At 41.3% G+C, this 21,924-nt stretch overlaps 1 protein-coding gene across 11 annotated transcripts in view; it reads right to left on the reverse strand.

The window, feature by feature from the left end:
• Positions 1-21,924, reverse strand: part of ATOSA (atos homolog A) — a 144,029-nt gene that overhangs the window by 72,782 nt on the left and 49,323 nt on the right. For 2 of the 11 annotated variants that reach the window (XR_016218151.1, XM_089310356.1), the window contains exon 1: positions 5,051-5,251. The exons of the other annotated variants lie outside the window; for them this stretch is intronic. Coding sequence is in view for 1 of the 2 variants with exons in the window: in XM_089310356.1 (XP_089166482.1) it covers positions 5,051-5,087 (37 nt within the window). In the remaining variant the exon portion in view is untranslated. Of the gene's footprint in view, positions 1-5,050; positions 5,252-21,924 lie in introns of those variants that run through there. 11 annotated transcript variants of the gene reach the window in all.

Below are 21,924 nucleotides of genomic sequence, written 5' to 3' on the forward strand. Positions count from 1 at the left end.
CTGTGGTGCAGTGGGTTAATGCCCTGACCGGCAGTGCCGGCATCCCATATGGGCACTGGTTCCAGACCTGGCTGCTCCACTTCCAATCCAGCTCTCTGCTATGGCCTAGGAAAGCAGTAGAAGATGGCCCAAGCCCCTGGGCCCCCGCACCTGCATGGGAGGCCCAGAGGAAGCTCCTGGCTTCGGATCAGTGCAGCTCCGGTCGTTGCGGCCAGCTGGGGAGTGAACCAGTGGATGGAAGACCTCTCTCTCTCTGCTTAGCCTTCTCTCTCTGTATATTTCTGACTTTCAAATAAATAAATAAATCTTAAAGAACTCAGGTCTCCATGTTTAAATATCATATCTGAAAATTTTAAGAATATAAGAATGATTACATCTTTGCCAAAGGAATACAGTTTATGCAATAACACCACTGATACGTGAAAAAGCCTCACAAAATGTTTTCAAGACAAACTACCAGACCGGCCTTGTGGTACAGAGGGTAAAGTGGTGGCTTCTGACACCAGTATTCCATATCAGAATCCTGGATACAGTCCCAGCTGCTCCTCTTCTGATCCAGCATCCTACTAATGTACCTGGGACAGTAGAAGCAGACAGACGGCCCAAGTACTTGGCCCCTACCATCTACTTGAAAGACCCAGATGGAGTTCTAAGCTCCTTGGCTTCATTGTGGCAGCCATTTGGGAACTGAACCAACAGATGGAAAAATCGATCGATCTCTCTCCCTTGCTCTCTCTCTGCCTTTCAAATAAATAAATCTATAAAAAAAATTCAAAGTTTCCTGCCCAGTTGACTTTGAATGCAAATCTGAAAGGCAGAGTGACAGAGGGCGAGATCATCCACCAGCTCGTTCACTCCCCAAATGTCCAAAATAGCCAGTTCTGAGCTAGGCTATAGACACAAGTCAGGAACTCCAACCTGGTATCCCACATGGGTGGCAAGGGCCCAAATACTTGGGCCATCTTCTGCTGCCTTCCTAGGCACATTAGCAGAAAGCTGGGTCAGAAACCGAGCAGCCAGGACTCCATCTACCTCTGATATAGGATGTCGGTGTTGTAAGCAGCAGCTAAATCCACTGTGCTACAAGGCCTTTCCCAAAGCAGAATCTTCTAGGATTCAGACTAAACAAGAAATGGAACTTCTGGAAGGAAGAGTCAAAGAAACATTGTATCACATCACACTGTGAGGCACACATATAAGAATCAAACATTTGTGATAATATCTGAAGTAGAAACAGTTAGATAAAGAGTGCAGAGGCAGGTATCAGGCCCAGTGGTTAAGACCTCCTCATTCCACATTGGGGTGCCTGGATCTGATACCCCGCTCCAGCTCCTAACTCCAATCTCATACAAATGTATACCACAGAAGGCAGTGATAATGGCTCAAGTAACTGGTTTCTTGTTATCCAGTTTGGGAGATCTAGATTAGTCCTGGCTCCCATTATGGATGTGAGGGAATGAACCAGCAATGGGAACACTCTGCTTTTCTCTCTCTCAAATTAAAATAAAGATTTCAGAGAAGACCTAGAATAAAAGAAAACTTCACATTGTTATTCCTTCCCATTCTGAGGTCTTAAATTTCAGATAAAAAAAAAATCCTGAGATAGTATTTACATATTATTTCCAAATGATTTCAAAACAAACATTTTATTTAAAAAGTTAAAGCAATCAGTGCACCTGATAAATATTAGCATTTCTATTTGGTTTTTAATCAAGCAATCAAGACAAAAAAGAAATCACTGTTTTTGAGAACTGAAATATTTTTCCACAAGTACAATAAAGAACAGACAATTCACAGATCTGACATGGAAAAAGATAATAAAAATTCTACTGTCAAATAATAAATAGATTCAAAGAGTTGAAATATGCTAACAATGATACTATAATTGACCAGATTATAAACTCAATAACCTTTAAGTTTTGACACTGAACAGGACTTTCAGATGTTCCAATATACAAAACATCTTTAGGTGCTGAGCCCAGGATAAAATCTGGGATTCTGCCAAGATTATTCCCACTGAACGAAATGGTGAAACCTTTGTGAGACATAGCAGTACACACAATTTTCTTTTTTTAAGATTTATTTTACATATTTGAAAGGCTTAGTTATAGAGAGAGACAGAGGGGAGAGAGAGAGAGAGAGAGAGAAGACAGGAGGGGGGGGATCATCCACTGGTTAACTCCCTAAATGGCTGCAACAGCTGGGGCTACTTGGGTCATCTTCTGAGGCTTTGCCAGTTAACAATTGCAGGGGGCTGAATCAGAAGTGGATCAGCCGGGACTCAAGCCGGCATCCATATGGGATGCCAGCATCAGGTGGAGGCTTAACCCACTGAGCCACAATGCTGTCTCTGCACACAATTTTCTTACCAATTTCATTTTTCTTATTCTTTTGAAGGATATGAATGAAAACAGCCCACTCTTGAAAATTCTATTAATTCTTTAGAAATAAACCAAGGGTATGGGCATTTGGCCTAGTGGATAAGACACTGTGTTGGGATCCCAGTACCACAAATTGGAATGCCTGGGTTCTAGTCCTAGATCTGTTCCTGATTCCAGCTTCCTGCTAATAACATATAGCCCACAGGAGATAGAAAGTGATGCTTCAAGTACTTTGGATCCCTATCACCCAGTGGGAGACCTGGATTGAGTTGCTAGCTCTTAGTTTCAGACTGGCCCAGCCTGGGATGTTGGCAGGAACTGGGGGATTGAACCAGAGGATGGGAAATCTTTGTCTCGCTGCCTTTCAAATAAATTTTTAAGTAAATAAAGAATAATCCAGGAGGGGAAAGGGTACCAAACAAATTCAGCAGTTTTTTGTGTGATTCTGCTATTAGAAAATAAAACTAATAACTGATGAGAACGATAGTTCATAAATTGGCTAGACTGACTGACCTTCATGTGGTTAGGCCTGCACTTACTGAACATGGGTTCCTTTTGCAACCCTTGCCTCCCACTCCTACCTTCCACGCAAGTTCTTGCCCCTGACACACAAAGCCTCTTCTAGATATGAGTCCTTTAAACTATAGAGGCCACTAAATCCAGACTATAACTTTATTTTGCTGTAAAAATTTTAAATTGGAAAACTAAGAAATACCAGAGCCTTTCATAGTTTAGCAGCATGTAGGTCTATATGAAACACTTCTTTTACCCTTTAGGACCAATCTCATTTGTAAATTTGCATCTTTTGAAGTCTTTTTATATTGATAGAAGTACTATGTGTGTCTTGTTAAAAAAAAAAAAAATCAGCAGGGGCCAGCACAGTGGGCAAAGCTGCCACCTGCAGTGCCAGCATCCCATATGGGCGCCAGTTCGAGATGCAGCTGCTCCACTTCCTACCCAGCTCTCTGCTATAGCCTGGGAAAGCAGCAGAAGATGGTCCAAGAGCTTGGGCCCCTGCATCTGGGTGGGAGACTCGGAAGAGGCATTTGGCTTTGGATCGGTGCAGCTCCAGCCATTGTGGCTATCTGGGAGTGAACCAGTGAATGGAAGACCTCTCTCTGTCTGTCTCTCTGTCTCTGTAACTCTGCCTTTCAAATAAATAAATAAATCTTAAAAAAAAAAAAAAGTACAGATTTGACAAAATGTGAAAAACAGAATACAAGTATCTAGACAGAATTTAAAAGTCAGTTCTTACAACTCTCTTCTAGACTGTTTAATCTACTTACTTTATGAAAAAAAAAATCAGCAAAGAGCAAAATAGCATAGATTTTTTTTGAGTTGGTTTCAAGGAAAAGCAGCGTGTCTTCTTGCTTACCAAAAATGTTAACATTGATTGCTAAGACTTTCCAATGACAGCTACTTTTTGAAAACAAAACCAATCCTATTCCAAAATACCATTTTTAAAGATAAAAAATAAAGCCTTAATATTAACTTTCAACATATTTTAACTTTACTCATCAGATATAATGAATACTGTGCAACATTAGTGAATCCATAATAGCGAATTTAAAAGGAACCACTTAGATAGCCATGTGAAACTGAGCAAGTCAACAAAAAACTGTTATTAGCTCAATTTCAGTTGTTCATAAAATGGGCTCTATGCTAACTAGTCTGCTCTGCCTCATTGGCTCAACCAACTATGTAAACTCTAGTTTCACAGTATTCGAGAAAACGCAGAAAAAAAAAAAAAAGGCAAACCTTTTGTTTCTCTGAAATACTTTTAAACTTTCATATAATCCATTGGATAAACCAGTTTTTCCAGATCCCATATAAACAAACTGCAACCTATATTCTGCCCAGTTACCAACAAATATTGAATTAGTGATTTAATTAAGATTTTTACTGTATTTGCAGTATTAATAAAACCAGATGTGGAATTAATACATTTCAGGGGCCTACTTTAATTTTAAAATACTAATTTAACCATTTGTGGGATGTTGTCTTCAAAATCTTTTATTCTTCACTTTTCTATAGAGACATTTATTTAATAGGACACTACACGGAATTAGCTGTTGGATTATATTACTATCCTTCATCCAAAATGCGCAGAACGAGTCAATGGTTCAAATAATTAAGAGAATGCATAATTTGAGGTACATCTTCAGAGATGCTTTGCAAAAAACAAGTCAATCCTTAACCACATTAAAAAACTCACTAAGCTAAATTGACATCTTTATCAAATTCAGAAACAATGAGATCAAGTAAAAATGTGTAACTTCTTTCAAATATATTCTCAACAGCTTTTACTTAAAAAACATCTCCTGCCCCCACACACAGTTAATGCTTGTGACTAATTTACATTCCCTTCCCAGTATTCTCATTTCTATCACATTTTCCCCCCATTAAAGTGAACACATTGTATTTGGTTTCTTTTCTTCCTACTCATTGTTCAGATCAGCATTTTAATAATCTTTTATGCAATGCTGCTTAAATTAAACATAGTCTAGGAAGCAAAAGAAAATTCCCTAAGTTCAATGTTTTTCTAAGCAAGATCATTTTCTTAGTCTTATTTTCTAAAGATTCATGTAAAGCAAGCACCACAACTGGTAAACAGCTACAGAAAATTGGAAGCTTAAAAATAAAGCCGTTAAAAACACTTCATTACACACCTTCTCTGTGAAGTCCTTTGTTTCCACTGAAAACCATACTGGAATCCTTGTATAAAAGAAGTTGCCTTCTGGCTGTCAATAGCTCTACTGTCAGTAACTGAAGGATCCAGATGTCTGCAGCGGTTAAAACAAATGTTCAGCGTTGGGTGCTGATTCGGCTTCCCTCCGTGTAAGGTTTTTTCACAAAGGCAGCAGAGTAAGAGCGCACATAGCAACAGCACTCACAGCTGATTGGATGGAGGGTGTGCTCAACCTCCCCTGCTCACTAGGTCCACTACGGCTTCCTGTCTACTTGGCAGCACTGTCATGTTTTCTTTGCTCCTCTTAGGAACTCAGCTGTGTTTAGGCAACTTGAAAGCAAAGAAGAGTAGACTAGTAATGACAAAGTATTCTGTCATGAGCTACTAAAACGTGGGTATCTAGTTGCCTTTAGAAGAGAAATTCGTAAGACAAAAATTTATTTCAGTTAGTGCTTCATGTAAAACTTAGGACAAAGGGCAGCGGAGGGGACCAATTTATTGCTTCACTTTTCAAGTAAATCAGGTTTTACCAAATGAAACGAGCAGAAAACATGGAGATAAAAGTGTACAACAGTTAGAACAAAGCATTAGTCTTCATCTATCTGGAACTATGAATTACTTTACAATAAGCTTTACAAATGCCTAAAAAAGCACAACCAATTAAATATTTAAAATGGGATAGAGCTTCAGACAGTCTTTCTTCAAAGATATGCAATGGCTTTTAAGAGAGCAAGAAAAATGGGCTAACAGATTATGACGAGAAAAATTCAAAAAAGGAAAATAATCAGTTATGTACAAACTCCAAAAACAATACAAAATCTAAGTTTTTAAAGTAAACCTGTCTTTTTAAATAAAATAATCAAATTTAACCTAAGTCTATTTTTCATTATGATACAATTACCTGGAGATATGAAGGCATGAATTTCTTCCCCCCAGGATTCAAGTACTAGACTTCAACATATAAGTCTAGAATGTTTCCACAAATTTTAACAATAAAAAGCCTTCCCCAATTTATAGTTATCTGAGAGAATCAATGCAGGTAGTGGAAATGAACCGACACAGAAGATCAGAAAAATTCCTCATTTCTGAAATATTTAACCTGACCATCACACCAACAGATTTCAAAATTTTAAAGCAACCCTTTTTATTTGCATTCTTCTATTAAAAAAAAAAAGATTATCAGTGTTAGCACTAGGATTTCTACAAGAGATTCGTGGGAGTAGGCTGGAGGTGCAGCAGAATCATGCTGTTTATCACCCAGATCTCTGTTTATCTGGAATGTCTTGGGTTGGGGGGGGGGAGGCTGATGGAAATGTTGGCACTACTAAAGCACCCCATGAATACCATGTGGCTATTTTTAACCAAGAGATCACAAACAACACTGCAGTTTTATATCAGCCCCCAGAATCTACAAGATTCCTACATCTGAAGCAGCTTCTAGGATTGCTGGGATTGTATGGTGTACAAGTAATACAATCTGGAAGGGTTAAATTTCAATTATTACTCTAAAGGATCTGATCACTGGCTCTAGAACTATCCAGAGAAAGATTGTAAGCCCCCTAAGAAATAACAAGAGAGAAGATATATTTCGGAACACAATAAGCCTGTGATGTAGATGACTCAGACAAAGAATGGCATCATGGACACAGTAAGGATTTTTGGAGTCAGGCCATTATGGGCTCAAAACATGAAATCTGCCAATTACTAACAGTGAGGCCACATATAAAATAATTAAGCCACTATGAGTTTCAGTTTCCTCAGTTGTAAAGCTTTCCATGATCTAACGCTAGTCTCAGGCTCCCTGTACTTTTTTTCTTACTACTTAGCTCATAGAATGTCAAATAATTATTTACAAAGTGACTGGTTTCATGAGTCTCCTCCATCACACTGCAGGTGCTTGAAACAGAGGCACCATGTCTGTACATTTCATTGCCTACCTAGCACCACTGATTTATATTCTGTACTTTTTTTTAGAGATTTTTTATTTATTTGAAAGTCAGAGTTACACAGAGAGAGGAGAGGCAGAGAGAGAGAGAGAGGTCTTCCATCCAATGGCTCATTCCCCAGATGGCCACAAGCTGTGCCAATCTGAAGCCAGGAGCCAGGAGCTTCTTCTGGGTCTCCCACGAGGGTGCAGGAACCCAAGGACTTGGGCCATCTTCTACTGCTATCCCAGGCCACAGAAGAGAGCTGATCGGAAGAGGAGCAGCCAGGTCTCGAACCGGCACCCATATGGGATGCCAGCGCTTCAGGCCAGGGCGTTAACCTGCTGCGCCACAGCACCGGCCCCAATATATTCTATACTTTTTAACTTTGATTTCACAACCATGGGAAGTAGATAGAACAAATCTCATTATCTTCATTGTTCAAATAATAAAATCAGCTCTAAGCATTTATCTACTAAGGATATCACTAAAAGTCAGAGGAAACTAAATTCTTAAATTTTGGATTAAAGAAATTATACTACAAAATCAACCAGTTCCCATATTTTTCCAAAAATATACAGTCACTATGTAGTTTTAGAATATTTAATTATAATCCTTAAGTTTTTTCTTTTAAAGATTTATTTTACTTGAAAGGTAGAGTTATAGAGAGGGAGAGGCAGAGGCAGAGATCGAGAGCAAGAGATCGTCAGTCTGCTGGTTTACTCCCCAAATGGACATGATGGCTGGAGCTGGGCCAGTCTAAAGCCAGGAGCTTCTTTCAGGTCTCCCTCGTGGGTGCAGGGGCCCAAAGACTTGGGCCATCTTCCACTGCTTTCCCAGGCACATCAGCAGGGAACTGGATCAGCAATGGAACAGCCAGGACTCGGACCGAAGCCCACATGAGATGTCGGTGCTGCAGGCGGCAGCTTAATATGCTATACCACAGCACCGGCCCCAGTTTTTTTTTATTTTTAATTAAAGGCTAATGTATCATATAGATATATCTATAATATAAAACTAATGATCGACATCACACAGGTGGAGAACTTAAAGAAAAAAACAAATTTATTTAGTCAGAGTATGTAATTACAAACAGTTAAAATGTACCCAAGAAATGCACCACCTTTGGAACAGGTGCTTGGCCTAGTGGTTTAGTTATTGGTTAGGATGTCCAAGTTCCACATGGGCGTCCTGGGTTGGATATTCAGCTCTGTCTCCAGGTTCCACCTCTCTGCTAATGCAAACCACAGTAGGCATTGGTTCACCCCCCAAATGGCCGCTATGGCCAGTGTACTGTGGACAGTGAAAGAGAGAGACAGAGAGAAAGGTCTTCCTTTTCTGTTGGTTCACCCCCCACAGTGGCCGCTCCGGCGGTGCGGCCGGTGCACCGCGCTGATCCGAAGCCAGAAGCCTGGTGCTTCCTCCTGGTCTCCCATGTGGGTGCAGGGCCCAAGCACTTGGGCCATCCTCCACCGCACTCCCGGGCCACAGCAGAGAGCTGGACTCGAAGAGAAGCAACCAGGACAGAATCCAGCACCCCCACCAGGACTAGAACCCCGGGGTGCAGGAGCCGCAGGTGGAGGATTAGCCTAGTGAGCCGCGGCGTCGGCCTTATATATTTCTTAAGACTTGCTTTTCTGTGATTTGTTCCTAATGGTAAACAAAGCTATAATAGGTATGTTTTTAAAAAATGGCATATTATCTACTGGGGTAATCTCGAAAGTCTACACACTGCAAATCTGCAAAAATAAAATTCTACCCAAGTACTAGTCTCATGTTCTCAATTCTCAACCTCAAAACACAATAAACTCCTCCCTAGATCCCTGGTGGTATGCTCATAAGTATGTTCTCCAAATGGACTCATTCAAGAAACGTAAATTACTTATATTACTCTAAGGCAATGAAATAAATTGAAAAATAGGTCTTCCATATTTTTTTTTTTTTTAAGATTTACTTACTCATTTGAAAGGCAGAGTTACAGAGAGAAAGGTCTTCCATCCAGCGGTTCACTCCCCAGATGGCCACAATGGCCAGAGCTATGCCGATCTGAAGCCAGGAGCCAGGAGCTTCTTCTGAGTCCCCCATGACTGTGCAGGGGCCCAAGGACTTGGGCTATCTTCTACTGTTTCCCCAGTCCATAACAGAGAACTAGATCATAAATGGAGCAGCTGGGACACGAACCGGTGCCCATATCAGATGCCAGCACTGCAGGTAACGGCTTTACCTGGTACACCACAGTGCCAGCCCTCCCCATGAGGTTTTTTTTTTTTTTTTATTTGACAGGTAGACTTATAGATAGTGAGAGAGTGAGACAGAGAAAAAGGTCCTCCTTCCATTGGTTCACTCCCCAAATGGCTGCTATAGCCGGCACTGCGCCGATCCGAAGCCAGGAGCCAGGTGCTTCTTCCTGGTCTCCCATGTGGGTGCAGGGGCCCCAGCACTTGGGCCATCCTCCACTATCCCCCCTGCCCCCCGGGACACAGCAGAGAGCTGGAGTGGAAGAGGAGCAGCCGGGACTAGAACTGGCACCCATATGGGATGCCAGCACTGCAGGCAGAGGATTAACCAAGTGAGCCACGGCGCCAGTCCCCTGATAAGTGTTTTTTAAACTACATATTCCAAGTATAAAATTGGAAATTTTAAAAAATAATGTTTCAGGGGCCAGCACTGTGGTGCAGCAGGTTAATGCCTTGGCCTGAGGCACCGGCATCCCATATGGGCACTGGTTCAAGACCCGGCTGCTCCACTTCACATCCAGCTCTCTTTTATGGCCTGGGATAGCAGTGGAGAATGGCCTGGAGGAGGCTCCTGCTCCTGGCTTCAGATTGGTGCAGTTCTGGCCATTGAGGCCTATTGGGGAGTGAACCATCAGATGGAAGACCCTCCCCCACCCCCGCCTCTCCTCTCTGTGTATCTCTGACTTTCAAGTAAAAATAAGTAAATCTTAAAAAAAATAATGTCTCAGGGCAGGTTTGTGGCATACTGGGTAAATCTACCACCTGCTACCCTAGCATCTCATATAGGCACTGGGTTCAAGCCCCAGCTGCTCCACTTCCAATCCAGCCTTCTGCTAATGCGCCTGGGAAAGCAGCAGAAGATGGCCCAAGCACTTGGGTTCTGCCATCCATGTGGGAGATCTGGATGAAGCACCTGGCTATGGTCTGGTGCAGCCCTGGACATTTCAGCCATTTGAGAAGTGAACCAGTGGATGGAAGTTTGCATTCTGTCTCTCCCTCTATAATTCTGCCCTTCAAATAAATAAATAAATCTAAAAAAAATAATCTGTTTCAGGACATCTATTCTCTTTGCTACCAAAAACAGCCAAAATCTGATACTAAGATAGTTTAGAGATAACCAGGCTATCTCTGACACTTCCTAAACCAAAAGAAATACTGTTGGTAGAAAAAAAGAATCTTTAAAAGTAATGATTGTTATCATATATATTAAATGGCTGCTACACACAAGGGCACTTCAAAAGGTTCATGGAAGGGCAGGTGCTGTGGTACAGTGGGGTAAGCCATCTGCTGCTGTGCCAGCATCCCATATGGGCACTAGTTCAAGACCCAGCTGCTCTAATTCCAATCCATCTCCCTGCTAATGCGCCTGGGAAAGCAGCAGCAGATGGCCCAAATGCTTAGGCCCTTTCCACTGGTTCGGGAGACCCGGATGGAGTTCCTGGCCTCAGCCTAGCCTAACCGTGGCCGTTATAGCCATTTGGGGAGTGAACCAGTGGGTGGAAGATCTCTCTGTCTCTCCCTCTCTCTGTAACTCTTTCAAATAAATAAATCCTTTAAAAAATGTCCATAGAAAAGGGAATTAAAAGATAAGTTTAGGGGAAGATGTTCAGCCTGGCAATTAAGACACTTACTTCTCACACTGAAGTGCCTAAGTTCAACTTCTGGCTCTAACTCTTGATTCTAGCTTCCTGCTAATGCAAAGCCTAAGAGGAAGCAATGATAATCCAAGTAGTTGAGTCCTTGTCACCCACACAGAAGACCTCAATCAAGTTCTCTGCTCTTGACCTCAGCCTTCTAGCCATTTGGGTAGTGAACTAGCAGATGGGAGTGTTTTCTTTTTTCTCAAAAAAACAAAATGAAACAAAAGTTTATGTAGTGCAAAAACTTTTTAAAATCCTTGCATAGAGAGGTCTTCTAAAGGTTCACGGACAATGTACATTATGGAAAACTATGCATGGACTTCAAAAAAGTCTTGGACTAAAATAAGCATCTTTTAATCCCAGTTTTCCACAAATTTTTTGAAGTTCCATCATATATATGTACATTGACTAGTTACAACGCATACATATATATTAAATAGTCACTGAATACTGGCCTGTAGACCAGGCATGATGCTAATCCTTTTACGGATCCATATCTTCTAACTTGGATATTTGCTATCCCCACAGATTAGAAAACTGGCTTGTTACTTGCCCAAGTAACTAGATCTAAGTGACCAACGCTGGGGCCAATGTTGCAGTACAGTGAGTTAAACCACCTGCCTGCGATGCTGGCATCTATATGAGCTCTGACTAGAGTCCCAGCTGCTCCACTTCTGATCCAGCTCCCTGCTACTGTTGCTGGGAAAGCAGCAGCAGATGATCCAAGTGTCTGGGCCTCTGCCACCCAAAGGGGAGACAAGGATGGAGAAAAAATAGAAAGCTAGGATTCAATTGGGTCTTCCAGAGCCATTTAACTCATCCTTATTTGTACTTTTAATTTGTCCTTTTAACTACTACTAAGTGGGCCAGCACTATGGTACAGCAGGTTAAAGAACTGGCCTGAAGCACCAGCATCCCATATGGGTGCAGGTTTTAGTCCCGGCTGCACCTCTTCCAATCCAGCTCTCTGCTATGGCCTGGATGGCAGTACAAGATGGCCCAAGTCCATAGGCCCCTGCACCCACGTGGGAGACCCGGAAGAAGCTCCTGACTCCTGGCTTCAGATCGGTGCTTCTCTTTTTAAAAATAATTTTCGGCCAGTGCCGCAGCTCATTAGGCTAATCCTCTGCCTGTGGCGCCGGCACCCCAGGTTCTAGTCCCGGTTGGGGTGCCGGTTCTGTCCTGGTTGTTTATCTTCCAGTCCAGCTCTCTGCTGTGGCCTGGGAAGGCAGTGGAGGATGGCCCAAGTGCTTGTCCCCTGCACCTGCATGGGAGACCAGGAGGAAGCACCTGGCTCCTGGCTTTGGATCGGCGCAGCACGCCTGCTGTGGCAGCCATATGGGGGGTGAACCAATGGAAGGAAGACCTTTCTCTCTGTCTCTCTCTGTCTAACTTTGCCTGTCAAAAAAAATTATTTATTTATTTATTTATTTTTATTTGAAAGACAAGGACAGAGAGACAGACAGATATCTTCCATCTGCTGGTTTATTTCCCAAATGCCTGCAACAGTTCAGGCTAGCCCAAGCTGCAGTCAGGAACCCAGAACTCAATTTGGGTCTCCAATGTGGGTAGCAAAGACCCAACTACTCCAGCTATCTATCACCTGCTGCATCTCAGGATGTGCGTTAGCAGGAAGGCAGAATCAGAAGCAGAGCCAGGACTTGAATCCAGGCACTCCAATATGGGATGTGGGAGTCCCAAGAAATGTCTTAACCACTGTGCCCAATGCCTGTACCCTTCTCTTAACAATCCTTTTCTTATACACATTTCTATAAGACAAGGATAACCCCACAAAATAAAGTTTAAATAGCTAAATCTCATGTTAACATGTCAAAACTGTCATTACTTCTTTAAACACATGTAAACTGGATTTGACTGTGAAACAGGAAGTCTGATTGTAGTTGTGATTATGAGAACAACAAAAGGTTTAATTTATGAAACTACACTTCTGGGGGCCAGCATTGTGGTGCAACAGGTTAAGCTGCTGTCAGCAATGCTGGCATCCCATATGAGTGCTGGTTCAAGTTCCAGATGCTATACTTCTGATCCAGCACCCTGCTAAAGTACCTGGAAGAGCAGCGGAAGATGTCCTGAGTGCTTGGGCCCCTGTAGCCATGTGGGAGAACTGGATGGAGTTCCAGGCTACTGGTTTAAGCCTGGCCCAGCCATGGCCCTGCTCAGCTGTTCTTAAAGCAGCAGATGAAAGCTCTCTCTCTCTCTCTCTCCCCTTCCTCCTTCCGTAACTCTGCCTTTCTAATAAATAGGTAAATTTTTAAAAAACCAAAAGAAATAAAAACAACTTCACTTCTTCATTACTACTCACATACCTAATCCTGAGAAAATGGAAGGACACAGGAATCACAGACCTGGGTTCTGGTCCAACCACTGCTTCAACCAGTTTTTTGATATTAAACACTTCTTTATAATTCCTCATTTTTTTTTTGTCTGCAATGTTGATATATTCTAAAGGATCAAATAAGGTAAGATAAAAATATCTAGAAATCCACAACATGCTATACAAACAAGAAACTGCCATCCAAGATGGTGTTTTGGGTATGTGGGGTATCCAGAAGTGGCAGTACAAACTTGCTTGAACAAAACCCAATCTGATTACTGGAAAAGTCCCTTAAAACACATAACAGAGGACAGTCAGATAGTCTGGAGGTTCCAGTTCTTTTTATTTACAAGCTATATTATTAAATTTTTTAACCTACCTGATCCTATATCCTCACCTATAAAGCAGAAATAAATTCTCTAAGTGTTATAATTCACTCAGCCTAATATCTGGCTCACAAATCATCTAAGTTTTCTTTTTTCCTTTGCAGATATCAGGTCTACACAATGTTAATAAAGGGTGAAATGTGTGCTATACACACACAGAGAGACAAAACAGGCAATATGAGGAATCTTCAGAAAGTTGTGAAAAATGCACATTATATTTTTTCCATTTTTCCATGAATCTTTTTGACGTATCCTCATATATTAATAGCAACCATCTTGATAACAACAGACATGAAACTTAAATCTTGCTACCAAAGATTTCTATGACATCAAAATTTTCTAAGTTCAACAACAGCTAAAATTCAACATTGTCAACAGCTGTGAAAAAAAGGAGAATTTGTGACTTCACTAAACTCAAGAGTTCTTACTGAAATAAAAATGTTTAGAGGGGCCGGTGTTGCAACATAGTGGGTAAAGCCGCTGCCTGCAGTGCCAGCATCCCACGTGAGTGCTGGTTCAAGTCCCGGCTGTTCCACTTTCAATCCAGCTCTCTGCTATGGCCTGGGAAAGCAGTAGAAGATGGCCCAAGTCCTGGGCCCCTGCACCTGCATGGGAGATCCAGAAGAAGCTCCTGGCTCCTGACTTCTGCCTCATTCAGCCAAAGCCATCGTGGTCATATGTGGAGTGAACCAGCAGATGGAAGATTTCTCTTTCAAATAAATAAGTAAATCTTTTTTAAAAACAAAACAAAACAAAAAAATGTTTAGCTGTTAGGTTAGTACAGGGATAAATTAAATAAATTAAATAAATAGGGATAAATAAGTAACATTAATTTCCATGGAATATTAATTTCCAGTTAATTTCTCACACAGGGAGATTCACAGCAATCACATTTGCAAAAATGACTGCCCAGCAGGAAGTAGCTCTAAAGACAGATCATTGTCCCTTTACCCATCCTGGACTTTTGGGGCTAACGTAATCCCATACAACTCTTGCTTTCTAAAAAAACAAAAGGGGGAAAATTTAGTAAAATGGCGCAGTCTTATCTGTGGCACAATCTACACCTCTGACACCATCCTAGGCTCTAGCCCCTCAGCCACTGCTGGAAGTCAGGGGACCCCCATGGCCCAACCACCACTGTCAGCTTCACCCCTGTCTCAATGGGAGTCACTGCTCCTGCTTCCTTGCCCACACCTCCAAACTCCCCACTCCTAGGCAAAGTTTTAAGAGGACCTGTTCCTGAACACGTGGCGCTCTCTTCGATCTCTCTCTCCCTGTCTCTTGATCTCTCTTTCGATCTCTCTCTCCCTGTCTCTTGATCTCTCTTTCGCTCTCACTTGATCTTAGCCAAAAGGCCAAGAAGCTCTCTCTCACTCTCCTCCCTCTTTTCCTTCTTCACCCTTTCCCTCCGGTCTGTCGGGTTTCCCCACCAATAAACCCTTTCCCTTGGAGAAAAAAAAAAAAAAAGATTACCCAGTGGTTTGTTTCCATTATGACAATGTACAGATAAGCCAAATGGCCAAGCAGAAATCCAAAATACTGGTGCTTTAAGAGATATAACACATCCTTAAAATTAAAGTATTAAAAAGTATCTAAGACACTTAATTAAGGTTCTCTTCCCTCAGAAGATTTTGGGTTATGATGACCTAAATTAGTTCCAGGAGCAGTGCCTCAGAGTCTTGTTTACAAAATCAAAGATCTTGCAGAGAAGAAAATGTTCTAGCCTGTATTTTGGCACCATTCATACTACATTGTTTAAAATGAGCTAGAACAGGAGTTATTTATAATCTAAGCTACTGGACACTTTGTCTAATAATATCTTGTACACATACTAGTCAGATTTTAATAAGTATCTACAACAGGTAAAATAATTCATCTTTAGTATTCCATAACACTTTGTCTTTATAAATTAATGTCACCATGATTACATAAAACTGTGCCAAGATGCACATAGATTCTTCTTTACCTATGCTGCTTCATCTAAAATTTTTTTAAAAATTTATTTTAAAGGCAAAGAGAGAAATCTGTCTGATGAGTCACTCCCTAAATCCTAGAGCCACAGGTCTCTCACGTGTCTGGCAGGAAACCAACTGCATGAGCCATTGCCTATTGGCCCCCAGTGTGTCCAATCAGAAAGAAGTTGGAACCAAGAGCAGAGCTAGGACTCAAACCCAGGCACTCTAATATAGGATATTGACATTCCAATTAGTGTCTCAAATTCTTTAACATTTATTATAATTGTGTCTACAAACCATATAGAATCTGTTAAAAACTAAGTAAAAATTAAAATAATTTTTAAATTAAAAAGTAAATTTTTAATAAAGGTAGAGTGACAGATTTTATGTATCTGAAAGGCAGAGTGATAGAGAGAGATAGAGAAACAGATATCTTCCACCCACTGGTTCACAACAGCCAGGGCTGGGCTAGGTTGAAACCAGAAAGTCCAGGACTCAATTCAGGACCCTCTATAGGTGGCAGGTACCAAATACTTGAATCATCATATGCTGCCTTCCAGGGTGCACAGTAGCAAGAAGCTATTATCAGAAGAGGAGCCAGGACTTAACAGCTACACCAAACACTTCCTCCCCACCCCCGCCATAGTTTTTAAAGCATGTTCTGCCATGTTGCTAATCTCTTGCTATTATATTAAAAAGAATGCTATTTTTATTTAATATTTAAAAGCTCTAACTGGCCGGCACCGTGGCTCAATAGGCTAATCCTCCACCTGTGGCGCCAGCACCCTGGGTTCTAGTCCCGGTTGGGGTGCTGGATTCTGTCCCGGTTGCTCCTCTTCCAGGCCAGCTCTCTGCTGTGGCCCGGGAGTGCAGTGGAGGACAGCCCAAGCACTTGGGCCCTGCACCTGCATGGGAGACCAGGAGAAGTACCTGGCTCTTGGCTTCAGATCAGCACGGTGCACCTGTAGCAGCACGCTGGCCGCAGTGGCCATTGTGGGGTGAACCAACGGAAAAGGAAGACCTTTCTCTCTGTCTCTCTCACTGTCCACCCTGCCTGTCAAAAAAAAAAAAAAAAAAAAAAAAAAAAAAAGCTATAACCAATCAAGAATGTCTTATTCTGAAAAATATTTTACTAAAAGCTTTTCCATGGCTTTCAGGGACTACAGTGCAAAGGAAAATCTCAGCAGAAATCACTGAATCTCAAGGAATCTTCAAACCCTCCCACTGCAGCAATAAGAATGCTTTAAAAGGGGTCGGCACTGTGGCATATGTCCCATATGGACACCCATTTAAGTCCAGGCTGCTCCAATTCCAATCCAGCTTCCTGCTAATGGCCTGGAAAAGCAGAAGATAGCCCAAATACTTGGGTCCCTGCAAACACGTGGGAGACCTGGAAGAAGCTCTTAGTTCCTGGCTTCAGATCTGCCCAGCTCCAGCCATTTTAGCCATTTGGGGAGTGAACTAGCAGATCTAATACCTTTCTCCCTCTCTATCTCTCCCTCCCTCTTTCTGTAACTTTGCCTTTCAAATAAATCTTTAAAAAAAAAAATGTTTTGACTACCCCCACCTCCGCAAAAAAGACAAAGTAAAACCAGCTTTCCTAAGGAGATAATGGATCCTATATTTACTTGTCCCTGTGACAATCACATTGTTGTGAAACAGTATTTTGTAGATGAATAAATCAAACTATAGAAATTAAGGTAACTGGTGAGTTAGACTCATCTACCACAAGTTTAACTCCATGTTCTATGTTTTGTTTTGTTTTTTACACATTCACCTATCACTGATACATACTGCAACCTCTACCAATAGTGTCAAACAGTCACACAAATGAAAGATTCTACATTTTAAATTTTGGAAGATGTTCACAGAAACCTGGTAGAGTGAAGAGTTGTACAGATTTAGTCAAACTAGTGTAGATTTAAGAAGAACTCCATCCTTATCTCCTCTAATATTTTTTACTATTAATACTTTTTACTTTTTAATACTATTCACTGGCAATTTTAAAACCTGCTATTCTGAGGTCATTTCACATAGGCTTGTTTCCAGATGACATGACTAGATACTTCTAGCAACCTTTAACACCTCAAATTGTAATATGTCTAAACCTAAATTACTTTTCCTCTGAATCAGACTCATCATTATCAACAGTGGAATCCTCCCAATTCTCCACATTAACAAACTTTGGAGAGAATCAAAATAGGCATTGATTGGCTTTGTGTTTCATAACTACCTGGCTCAACCACTTTACTCAGGTTATGTCATTGTAAAAAGCTGTAAAAAAAGAATACGTTATCCCAATTTTAGGAAGCTCAGAGAAATCACTGAAGCTTACACTGAACATGTGACAATAATCAAACCTTGAATCCAGCTATTTCTAGTTCTAAGTGCTAAAACAATCCATAAGATTGATTGCGATGAAATTAAGGGGTTGGGACTATCATTTTATTTTTAAGCTGGAAAAATAAAAAGATCAGCCACCAGTGAGAAAAGCAAGATTGATAACTGACTTCTATGTTTTTAGGGGGAAGCAGGAGTGTTGTCATAGAACAGCAATGTTAAATACCTTCTAATTGTGGACTGCAGTCAAAAAAGATTTTGAAGTCACCACTCCATGTGATATTGTCTCTCAACTACCACCCTCCTCTACACTGTTCTGAAATAGGTTTGGTTTTGCCCTAATACATTCAACCAACATGGACTTTGAAGGTGCATATTTATTATTTATTAGAGGTGATACTACCTTTCAGAAATACAGGTGTTTAGAGGGCCTCAGAGAGACAGAGCACACAAATTTGGTAATTACTGAGGCCAGCATTACAGCGTAGCGGGTAAAGCTATTGCCTAGGATGCTCGCATCCCTAATGGGCGCCAGTTTGTATACTGACTGTTCCACTTCTGATCCCACTATATGCTAATGGCTGGAAAAAGCTGAAGATGGCCCAAGTGCTTGGGCCCCTGCCACATACACAGGACATCTGGATGAAACTCTTGGCTCCTGGTTTCTGCCAGGCTCAGCCCTGGCTGATGTGGCCACCTGGGGAATGAACTAGTGAATGGAAGACCTTACTCTGTCTCTCTTCCTCTCTTTGTAACTCTTGCAAATTAATAAAGCTTTAAAAAAAATTTTAACTACTGAATATAACTTGCTGAGTAGAGACATACAAGAGTTTTATATTTCCTTACACAAATGCTAGAATCAACCTTTCTATCAAAGCTCCCCACTGGCCGGCACCGCGGCTCACTAGGCTAATGCTCCACCTGCGGCGCTGGCACCCTGGGTTCCAGTCCCAGTTGGGGCGCCGGATTCTGTCTCGGTTGCTCCTCTTCCAGTCCAGCTCTCTGCTGTGGCCGGGGAGTGCAGTGGAGGATGGCCCAAGTGCTTGGACCCCGCATGGGAGACCAGGAGGAAGCACCTGGCTCCTGGCTTCGGATCGGCCCAGCGCGCCATCCGCAGCACGCCAAGACTGTAGCGGCCATTTGGGGGGTGAACCAACAGAAAAAGGAAAACCTTTCTGTCTCTCTCTCTAACTCTGCCTGTCAAAAAAAAAAAAAAAAAAAAGTTCCCCCTTCAGACTGGCCCAGTTCTAGCTGTTGTGACCATTTAGTGGTGAACCAGCAGATGGAAGCTCTCTTTCTCTGCCTCTCTGTAACTCTGCCTTTTAAATAAATAAATAAAACAGGCCAGCTCTGGTAATGCCCTGGCCTGAAGTGCCGGCATCCCATTTGGGTACCGGTTCAAGACCCGGCTGCTCCACTTTCGATCCAGCTCTCTGCTATGGCCTGGGAAAACAGTAAAAGACAGCCCAAGTCCTTGGGCCCCTGCACCCACGTGGGAGACCTGAAAGAAGCTCCTGGCTCCTGGCTGAGGATCAGCATAGCTCCAGCCGTTGCAGCCAATTGGGGAGTGAACCAGCAGATGGAAGACCTCTCTCACTCTCTGCCTCTCCTCTCTCTGTGTAACTCTGACTTTCAAATAAATAAATAAATCTTGGAAGAAAAAAAAAAAAAAAGCTCCCCACTGGGGCCAGTGTTGTGGCTTGGCAGGTAAAGCTGCCACCTGCAGTGTCAGGATCCCATATAGGCCCATGCATCTTTGTGAAAGACCAGGAAGAATCTCATGGTTTCGGATCTGCCCAGCTCTGGCCGTTGCAGCCATTTGGGGAGTGAACCAATGGATGGACGACCTCTCTTTATCTCTGCCTCTGTTCTCTGGCTCTCTGTAATGCTGCCTGTCAAATAAATAAATCTTTTTTTTTTTAAAAAAAAAAAAGCTCTCCACTTTATTAGGTAGCTTCGGTTTATAAAATATTCATCATTTGAATACCTCAGTAGTTTCTAACATTGTAGAGAAGGAAGGTTTTGGCTGCATCAACTAATATGGAAAAGCTCTATAATCACATAAACTGAACACCTTGATTAAGGAGTGAATTTACATTTCACATTCTCAAAAACAAAAAATCCAACACACACACACACAATTTCAAGGTAACAATATTTAAGGCCACCACAAATAGAAGGGGGTATTATGGTATGGGAATTCTTTGAGTATGTACAAGCCATCCATAAGTATTCTTCTTCTTGATCAGTTCTCTTAGTCCCAACTTTCATCTCCTCCAAAACACAGTACAGAGGTAACAATCTCAGCTCCTGAATTGTCTGCTGACTCAGGAAACCTGTCAGTATCTCTTCTTCTTTTTTTAAGCTACAAGTTCCTGAGGACAGAGGCCATAGTAGCTCTTGCTCATCACTGTACTTCTACCATGTATCTGCCAGCCACATGGGAGGAGCTCAAGAAGTATTTGTTTCAGAGAAAAACGCAAGATCCAAATATCTTAAGTTCTACCAGATGTGACAGTAAATTCTAAAAATGTTGCCAATATAATTATATATCACTGTTTGTTGCAAAAGAAACTGTTCATAATAATTCAGATCATTTTGGTGAGAGCATTTTGTTTATTGAAACATCACACTGCACCCCATAAATACATATAATTATTAAAAGTTAATTACTTTAATGTTTAAGGAGATGTAACTAATATGATTTGATAATCACACTGAATTCATGCATGGAATATCATATTGTATCTCATAAATAAGTAAAATAAAACTTAGAAAAATTCAGATCACTTTGAAAATGATTTTCCCAAAATATCTGTATTATGGTAGAAACATTTTAGAAACAACATTTCTGAAACAAAATATAAGTGGTTTGTACCAAATCCAAAACAAGCATGCCATGTTGTCAATCACTTGACTTCATACAAGGGTCCATGTAAATTATAAAATATTAGATGCAATACCCTACACAACAAAGCTGGGTCAATTATCTATCTCAATCTATATTTAAGCTATGTAAGTACAAAATGAAATATCAGTTAAGTAAGAAAAGATTTGAGTATCTGAGCAGGGCAGCAACACTGCTAGTAATTAAGCTAACCATAAAATTCGCTGTCAAACAGTGACACATTTAGAGTGAAAGAAGACAATTTGGAACCAGGATTGGACACAGGTAAAACAGGCATAAACCAGGTCCATCCTAGGTAGCATTTAATGCACCTCACGCCACCCCCCAAAAAAGTTTGGCCCTATATCAAGCTAAATACTTTTTAAAAATTTGAATGTTTTGGGAAGCGAGATACACAGCAGACTCATAGAATGGCGGATGTCCTAAACAGCACTCTGGCCTCAGAATCAGTCCTAAAGGCATTCCGATCTGGCTGAAAAGCCCATGAGAGTATTTCAGGCATGGAAAGCCAAGACACTCTGGCAAAAAAACAAACAAACAAACAAACAAACAAACAAAAAAACCCTAAATGAAAGATCTCTGTGAGTGAGATCCCAGTGGAAAGAACAGGTCTTCAAAGAAGGAGGTACCTTTCTCTGAAGGGAGGAGAGAACCTCCACTTTGACTATGACCTTGTCTAAACAAGATAAGAGTCGGAGAACTCAAGGGGCTTCCATAGCCTTGGAAACTCATCACTGGTGCATAGGGAGATTACTGATGCCATAAACAGGAGTGTCAATTTGTAAAGTCAACAACAGGAGTCACTGTGCACTTACTCCTCATGTAGGATCTCTGTCCTTAATGTGTTGTACATTGAGGCTTAATGCTATAATGAGTACTCAAACAGTATATTTCACTTTGTGTTTCTATGTGGGTGCAAACTGTTGAAATCTTTACTTAATGTATACTAAACTGATCTTCTGTTAAAAAAAAAAAAAGAAGAAGAAATTAGCAATTCCCAACTTGACTCTCGCTGGGATTAAACATGACAATAGGTCTGATCTGATTTCATCATCATTTAAAAAATCATCTATTATTTTTCACTTTATGTTTCTGTGTGGGAGCAAACTGTTGAAATCGTTACTTAAT

The sequence above is a fragment of the Oryctolagus cuniculus genome, chromosome 12 (assembly GCF_051225735.1).
Source record: "Oryctolagus cuniculus isolate XC-2025 breed Fujian yellow rabbit chromosome 12, ASM5122573v1, whole genome shotgun sequence".
In the NCBI taxonomy this organism is placed as follows: Eukaryota; Metazoa; Chordata; class Mammalia; order Lagomorpha; family Leporidae; genus Oryctolagus; species Oryctolagus cuniculus.